This window comes from Micropterus salmoides, unplaced genomic scaffold, assembly GCF_014851395.1.
Source record: "Micropterus salmoides isolate LMB-PRFRI ecotype aquatic unplaced genomic scaffold, ASM1485139v1 Ms_hic_scaffold_13, whole genome shotgun sequence".
NCBI classification, from domain to species: Eukaryota; Metazoa; Chordata; class Actinopteri; order Centrarchiformes; family Centrarchidae; genus Micropterus; species Micropterus salmoides.
In genome coordinates, this window is record NW_024040374.1 from 3,947,752 (window position 1) to 3,956,403 (window position 8,652).

The following is an 8,652-nucleotide window of genomic DNA, read 5'->3' on the forward strand; positions in this document are numbered from 1 at the left end:
CATTATTGCATTTGACCAGACCTTGAGAAGAGAAAACATCTCTCATTTAGAGGATTTGCAGTTTGAAAATCACATTTTACATTACACAGCTGCAGAAAGCTGTAAATCTCCAAGCTTTTTAATCTGGCCTTTTAATGCAGTCCATACAGAAGATGAACAGTAAGAATTAAAAATGTAACACTTTATAACTTCTGCTCTGAATAATACTCTGTTAAAATGTTTGTTTTAAAAAAAATTATTATAATTAGAAATGGCAACAAGGTGTTCCGCTGCGGTGACCGGCCAGCAGGGGGAGGTAATGCCCTGGTTCCTCTCATGTCCCCTCCTCTGTACTAAAACTCCTCCAGTCCTCCCCCTTATGCCTGATTTCCTCTCCCCTGCCCCCCTGACGGGAAAGGCCAACTGAGCTCTGGAGAATATTTATGAGCGAGGGAGAGCAATTGGTTTGAGATCATTCGACAAGGGAGGGAGGGAGAGAGAGAGAGAAAGGGAGATGGTGAGGGGAAGGATGAGAAAGGAGAGAAAATTTGAGATGCACATGGAGATAACGGCAGAGACAGATATTTGGATTTTAATGTTTTTATTTAAATTTCTTTTAATCTTGTAGTTATTAAAAAGTAACTACTTTGTTATTCCTCCGTGTCTATCTCTGTATGTGTTTGTGCTTGTGTATGTGCACTTACACTGTAGTATGTGATACTGCTTTTCTATAGTTACAGGAATAAAACATCTACACAAGCACTGAGGAAAAGTGTCCAAACTGAGGACATTTTGGCTGCTCCTCAGTCAAGTGCCTACAACAGGCCAGATTGGGCACTCAAATAGGCACCGCTTTGTGTTGTAATCCTAAATCCAAGGGGCAATAACAAGACTTTTTATGGCCGATAAAGGACCATAATCTGCCTGCAAGAAGCACAACAGTGTTGTTGATCAATACTAATGACTCAGAGATAACTTTGCCTGGATTTTTCTGGCTTTCAAAATTCATGAGTCTGTTTTGAAACAAAAGGACTGCGCAGCCCATTGCATTTTGATGGCACTTCTGATCTTTTCCATTCTCAGCTAACTGGCATCCTCGACTGCTCAGCGATGCTATGAGTGCAAAATATTTAAAGCCTAAAAAGACTTGTTTTTCAAGCCAAGGAAAGCAAATGACAATGAAGTAACATTGTTCCACTTTTTAACTTGATGAAATTCTATCTCTTTACTTGAGTTTCTATTGGATTTCCGCGTTAATTAGGCAGCTTGCTTTTTATTCTTCAGAGGAAACTGAAAAGGCCATGCTTGCGCTAGGGAACAGGAGGGCGATGGACTTGTCAAGTTTGCCTTTCTGGATATTTGTTGATAGAGATCAATGAATGGTCATACTGTAGGTTAGAAAATGCAAAAAAATATAGTTTAGTGCTATAGTTTTGGGAAAATAAGTGGCCAAACACTGTCCATAAGAGTTTTAGTATTGTAAAACTGTCAGTCTTGTGTGTATGCAAATATCTGTTAGATTTTCATGCCAAGGGTGGGGTAGGAAGACAAAGAACAAGAAGGGAGAAGGGGAGGCATAGAGATATCCTGAGAGACAGAAAGAAGAGGCCAGCAAAGAGGCAGCGAGGTAGGAAGTGATGGATGTGGGGAAGCCAACAGCGCTACATTCTCTATCTTTGCCTGGCATTGTCACCCCTGTCAGCTGCTAAATACCAGTGTCAGTCAAACCTCTGTTCAGCTGGCATCAGCCCCTCCACTGCAGGGCTGTGGACGTTCCGACAACATTGCTCTCATCACCAGTTATCAGAACACCTGGCACAACACACAGCCATAAATACAGACACTCGAGTATGCACACTCATTCACGGCCAGATATACAGTATCCTGAAGATTATTGTTGTTGTTGTTGTCAGCTGAAAACAATACGTACACTTTACAGACAATTTTAAAACCAGTAATGTTTTTGACTATTACAGATGAAAAGTGCATGTTGGAAAGGCTTCACTAGATCAGAGCAATTTCAAGAGGACTGTGACACCCTGAAGTGAGAACAGGAAAGTACGCAAAAATCCACTTATGTAGCAATTTGTAAAATAAACACGTACATATACAGTGATATATAGATCACAGAAAACACCCACCCACAAGATGTTACCCCTACAGTTATACACTGTGTGTTGGTCATGCCTCTAACAGAAGAATTTTATCAGTCTGAATTTCACTGTTGAGTTTAAATGCTACAGAGGCTTTTCTATCCTGAAGAGAATAAAAACTCAGGGGGAAATACCAGCCCAAACACGCACCCACACTTGCATACACACAGACTACTAACAAACGAAGAAAGCCTGTTAGGTACAGTTGAGATTACAGCTATTACACTATATGTTTTGCTTTTGTACATAACCTAAACCATTCACTTTATAAGGCTAGGAACTTTGGTGGAATGTTTGAAATGACAAAATCACAATCCTTTCTTTTGTGATGTGATATTCAGAATTGCTAATTTAATGTTATTTAAAAAAAACACTACTTTGAAACAGCATACATTGTACATGTTGTATACTATTCATGCCACATATCCAACAGACAAAAAAACAGACAGCTACATAATATCCTGTGAATTCATATATGGGGGTTTGCATCTTGAAATACATCTTTTTTTCCATTAATTACATTCTCAAAAATGTGATGGAAAATGTCCTTGTAGCAAGCTTTCAACAATACCATGCTGCTTCTAAGCACCCACCCACTATACTTCACACCACACACTTCTGAAGTCACCCTGTCTACCCACTGTCACACATCAACTGGCTCAGTCAGATATCTGTTATGTCCCACTGCTTTGCTCAAACCCTCCTGCGGTATCTCCACTTTGAGTTTCCACTGATATGCAGTATTCTCAGCATTTGTATCCTACTGAAACCATATGTCTCTGCTGCCCACATGAAGAGGAAGCAGGCAGTCGCACCCAAAGAAGCTTGCATCTCTCCAGAACAGTAGACTTTTCACTTTTAAACTCCTCTAAGTAATCATCTCAATGCTTCATCCCACAGTTTACCACCTACAAAATCTGCATCTTTTATAGTCTAAAGAAAAGTATTATGTGATCTCTTGCCTGTACTGCCAAAATGCCTCTTTTCATCAAAGCAAGGCCATAAGAATCAGAATCTAAATTATATCAGAATAGCACAGCATCTCTGCATTTGGTCCATGTTGTATTCAGATTTTACAAAACACCTTCCTCACAGGCATCTCAGCTTTGCAAACCATGCATGTCTCTCACCTGTATATCTTGTACTTGGTGGTGAATCCTTGCTGGTAGCGCTCTGTGAAATCAACAAACTCCTGCGAGTGGTGAAAAGGACCCTTGTCTGACAGGAGCCAGCCCAGGGGCCCAGTGGAGCCACTGAAGCCAGCCCCGGCAGGGTCCGCCGCCCTGGCTCCTACTGACACCCAGGTCTGGAGCAGGCTTAGTGTTAACCACTTCCATAGAAACATGAGGGCCGTCAGTCTAATGGAGATGCACGGGCCACTCATGCTGCTTCCCCCGGCCTCGGTGACTCTTCATTCTCCCTGCACTCTGGATGAGTCCTGCTGGAAGGAGCAAGAAGAGGGAGAAGAGTTGAAACAGGGTACACAGAGAACAATAGGGTTGAAATTTTGGTTTGGGTGTGTGTGGGATAAGAGAGCTGCATTTGTTCAGTACTACTGGGGCAGAAATGATGGCAAAGGGCCACTATTTTAAGAGGTTAGAATATCTAATCTAATATAGGCTACATAATAAAGCAAATAATATTCTAAAATAATGTATTTCAGATTTAATTTGGGAGACATTAGAAAATAATCCATTTGTAAAATTCCATTATTGTTTTAATGTGATGCTTTTTACCTTACTCTGTAATTATTGTGGTCCGTTACTGGTCGGAATTAGTCTCCGCAAAATCCCCTGATAGGACCGTGAAGTTGGGTTGGATCGGCGCATAGACGGGGCGGCATTGGAAAAAGACTTTAGGGAGAAGTATGCCACAAATGCAGAACGGACGCACAATTATGGGCAGCGCAACTTGAGCGAAACAGAAGATGACATCCAAACACCTCACAGCGCGCTCCACTTCTTCTTTTCACAGTGGCATATTTCCATCGGAGAGCCTCCGACGATGCGCAGTAGGAACTGTAGGTCCAATTCAACAGAATGAGTCGCAGCGACACGATGCTTCAAGAGCGCACAGGGTCAAACCTTCCAGGTAGACTTATTATTTAAACACTAGTATGTTTTGAATTCGGTGAATTTGCAGGGACCAAATGACCACCCGCATGTGAGAAGCGTCGCTATGCTGTCCTGTTAGCTCATTTTTGCTCTTTATTGGAGAGACGCGCTCAGGGCGCATGCAGGGCGCACGGAAATCTGCTGCTGACGGTGCCTGAACTCCCGGCGCACTGAATGTGTGAATGGCATTTGCTGCGCTCTCTCCCTCCCCCTGTACCCTACCGCCGCAATTTAATTTATTCCAGCAGCGAGCACACTCCCGGTTGGCTGAGACGTAACTGGAGGAAGTGAGAGTAGGTGGTGTTCAGAGGGGGGAGCAGGTTGAGGCATGGCCAGATGATGCTGATGGAGTCAGAAAGAAAATAATACAGATTAAAAGAACGATGGAGAGGAAAGAAAGGAAATCCGGTTAAAAAGCAGAATACTGCCCCCACATTTACATTTCCTGCCTTATCTTTATTTTTAAAAAGTGTGTAATTCAGCGCTAATAGATTTAAAAGGCTAAATCAGTTTTCTAATAGCAAATAAAGGCTCCTGCAGAAATAAACTCCCATTATCAAAATATATTAGGAAAAGCTGATACCAGAGAAACATCACAATGGAATCTGATCCAATAAATGAATATTCTAGCACTATATGTACGGTAAATTTAATAAAAGTAGATTGTTGAAATGGATATTAACATGAAAAATGAATCCTAAAAAAAGTTTTAATTATTTGAATAATTAGGCTACTGCTTTAATGATGGTTGTGGTAATGATTATGATGACGATCATGAGGTGGAGGAGAGGGTGTATTCAGCCCCCTGCAGTTATTCTCGTTATCTTCTTTGCCCTCTTCCTTTTTCCTGCAGAATAATCATCACTTTCACCATCAGCAAACTTAATTAGATCTGCTCTATCCCCGCTCTATCCGAGAGCTTGTGCGTCCGACACCGAGCTTGGATCAGAGAGGCAGAGAGCAGGCGAACGGAGGGAGGGATATGTGCTGCCTTTCAGCTTTTCTGTAGACGTTCAAAGGGAGGTTTTATTCAGGGATTGGATTAGAGAAATGAACACCATTGAGTCGTGAGATTCACTGGTTCCCAATCTCAAAGAGAAGCTGAGATTTTGTAGTGTAGCAACTTGCATATTCTGGAATGAAAGAATGAGTTGATTTGTCATGGTTTCATCATCATGTCTTAGGATTGGGTGGCTTTTCGTCTGACCCTGCCTTGCAGCCATGATGACTTGTGAAGGACAACTACCTAAAAGGAACAGACATTCTTTGGTCCATAGTGTTGTTTTTCGATAATGATTTTTCTACTTGCCTGTTTTTCAGCTGCATTGTAGCTGTCCATTTAAAGTTTGTCTGCAAGCACAGGTTAAACTTTTTTTAAAAGTTTTGAATAAAAGATGATTTTTAGTGGAGAGAGTATCACGGCTCATTACTTTCATGGATTCACGTTGCATTTTAGGCACTTTTTAGTACACTGTTTTCATGTTTCAGAGCCCCAAAACTCATATGAGCAGAAGCAAGTCCCCGTAGCTCATATTTACAGTTTCAAATAAATCATTCATCAATTTGTGTGTGTTTGTGTGAGCAAGAGTAGATACATTCACGTGTGTGCTGTTATGTGCACACAAGCAAGTGTGCTTGTTTATTTCTTTTTTGGAGAGACGGGTAAAGCAATGGAATTGATTGCCAATTGATGGAACATAAGGAAGTCCATGCCAGACCAGATGTAAACCAACATCGCACAAAGAAAAAAATGTTACAGCAAAGGACTCATTATAGCTCCAAAAAGGTGCATGAAATGAATAGTTCACAGTGGCTGAGCAGTGAACTATAACAAGGTCTTCATGCTTTTTGAGGCCACAGTTACAAAAGATTGCAAAAGTGGACCCTTTGCGACTACATTCAGCCAGATGTCCTCCTGCAGAGGTTTTGAAATTCATAAACAATGAAGAAATGCTTCTTGGAATCCAGCAGTATTACTCCTAGTACAATGCAGCATTAGCAACACAATTTAATTTATTTTAATTTAATTTTGAAAATTATTTTTAATCAATTCATCCTCAGCACTGTTCCACTGGATATAGTTTATTTCTGTTAACCATTTGTTGATAATTGCTTCTATATTAATGTGTATTGTCTGCTACATAGCAGAAGGGAGTTACAAACTCAAATTCCATCTATAACCTGTTTATACTGTGACAAAATAAACCTACCTACCTATGTCTTACAGCCAGAAAAATGGACACAAACTCAAACTTGCAATATCTTTTTTTATTTATTTATTTTTTTTTACTTCTTGGGGGCAGCGGAAGCAAGTTGTGAACACAACATTGATCTATAACCTTTTAAGCTGATCTGGCAAACTTGTTAGCATTGCATATTTGCACATCCAACAAGTCCAACACAAACTCACTTTTAGCTCTGAATCTGTCCTCTACCAACTCCTGAGGGAAATAACTGTCTCTTTAGCTGCTATATGATCCACTATGTTCATCAGCCAGTCGCTTACCGTGATTGTCTGCTGTTTGGTGCTGAGCAGGTAGTGTACAGTTGGTTTTAGGAGATTGTTTCTGATTTAGCTGACTGATTTTGAACAGCAGTTACTCTAGTGAAATAACTAAAGCGCTGATATGAGAAAAATCATCGGAAGAGATGATATGACGACCCTTGAACCGGCAGAGGCAGAAGAAGGACAAACCGGAAATGCGTAGGAAGAAAGGCAATGCAACCAACCAATCACAGTTGTTGCGGTCTGTGTGTTTGGGGAAGTAGATTCGATGCAGAGGTATATATTGGCCTTTAGGCGGCGACCTCTAGCAGCTGTATTAATTATCCTGGTCATAGTCAACATTGGGAAGTGGCTGTTTGTGTCCCACGTGAAACCAAAAGTCAACATTGACTTATTTTAACTTAAATAATCATGTCATGTGACTTACTTAATTGAACTTACTTTTAACTTACTTACATAAAGCACATATTTCAACCAAAACCATAATCTTTCCTAAACCTAACCAATTAAATTGGTGCCTAAACCTAACCAAACTGCAATCATTTTGTAAGTCACGCAACTTAACATATGTATGATTAAGGTCTCCAATTGTGTTGGTTCCTCCAATGGTCATATATGTAATTTTGGGAGTCATTGGCAAGTTACCTATTCTGTCGTTTAGATTTGAAGATGTTTTGAAAATAGTGATCAGGGCTGCTTTAAGCCATAAATTACATAAAACATACCAATATAAAATATACTGCAATTTACCACAAAAATGCCTGTGGTGGAAAGAAACTATATTTACGTGAGTACTATACTATATATATTTTTACGAGAACAATATGGAATGTTATTACCCAACTTTTCAGTAAACTTCATCTATATTGAGCTTTTTCAAAGTCCTTATAGGCAAGTCATGCCACTTGACAGCCATCTTGGCAACGCCTCCGGGCAGGTATTTCAGGGACTACATGCGTTTTTCCCAACCAGTTATACTTCAACTACGCATGCGTCACCATTTTCACGCATGCACAGTAGAAGTAAAACAGACCCTTACGTCAGTGGAACTACACGATTGGCTGAAATATGTTTTTTCCGCTTTGGCTGTTAAAAGCAAACGATTGGCTTTCTAGCGGGAAGGGTCGGATAACCACCATCTTTGCCATTACGGGCTTTCCCCATAGAGTTGTACTGAGGATGTGATTGAGTGGCGTGTCTCCTCTATAAAACATCTCTGGCTTTTTAGTGTCTTTCAGCTCATTGTTTTGATTTTACAGCATGCAATTTCACACTTTAGATTCAGTCTAAGCACTCTTTAGATGTAGCAGCAGGTCAGTAAAAAAAAACTCTAGTATACCAACTGCACACTACTTGCGTAGCAGACAAAGTTAGTGACTAGTGGTGAACATAGCGGAGTATTGGACAACTAAAGAGACAGATGAGGTTGTACTTCCGGTCTGGTAGCCTGTCGCTGGAATGGTACTTTTCAATGTTCATATAGGTAGTTTTGGGGAACAGCCATATATGCTGTTTTGAGACAATTGATAGTCGACCTATTTTGTCTTTTAGGTATGAAGATACGTTATCTTCACATAAAATACAGTGTATATAGCCTTCACCATCTAACCTCATCGTCAATGACTCCCTGGTAACCCAACAATTTGATTTTTATTTTTGGGCTGTATAGATATTTACATTCACACATGCCTACGAGCCTGTCCTCCAAAGAAAATCGACTGTATGGGGTCATTTTAGGCACACAAAATTACGACTCATGTTTACGTTTATTCAATAGCCATAAAGTTGTCTATGTAGATTCTCAGTCGTCCAGGTCATAGTTATCCAACGAAGGATAAAGTCAATTGACTTTGACCTTGACTTTAACCTTCGTTGGATAGCCATAAAGTTGTACCCTGGT

The 8,652-nt window shown here is 40.4% G+C and overlaps 1 protein-coding gene across 2 annotated transcripts in view; it reads right to left on the bottom strand.

Annotated features, from left to right (window-relative positions):
- brinp3a.1 (bone morphogenetic protein/retinoic acid inducible neural-specific 3a, tandem duplicate 1) overlaps nucleotides 1-4,444 on the bottom strand; it is a 47,835-nt gene extending 43,391 nt beyond the window's left edge. The window contains exons 1-2 of one of the 2 annotated variants that reach the window (XM_038715111.1): nucleotides 3,874-4,444; nucleotides 3,263-3,573 (exon numbers count right to left, since the gene is read on the bottom strand). In XM_038715111.1, the coding sequence (XP_038571039.1) occupies nucleotides 3,263-3,516 (254 nt within the window). In that variant the 5' untranslated portion in view covers nucleotides 3,517-3,573; nucleotides 3,874-4,444. Of the gene's footprint in view, nucleotides 1-3,262; nucleotides 3,574-3,868 lie in introns of both variants that reach the window. The other variant, XM_038715110.1, reaches the window with a different exon arrangement.
- Nucleotides 4,445-8,652: the final 4,208 nt, after the last annotated feature.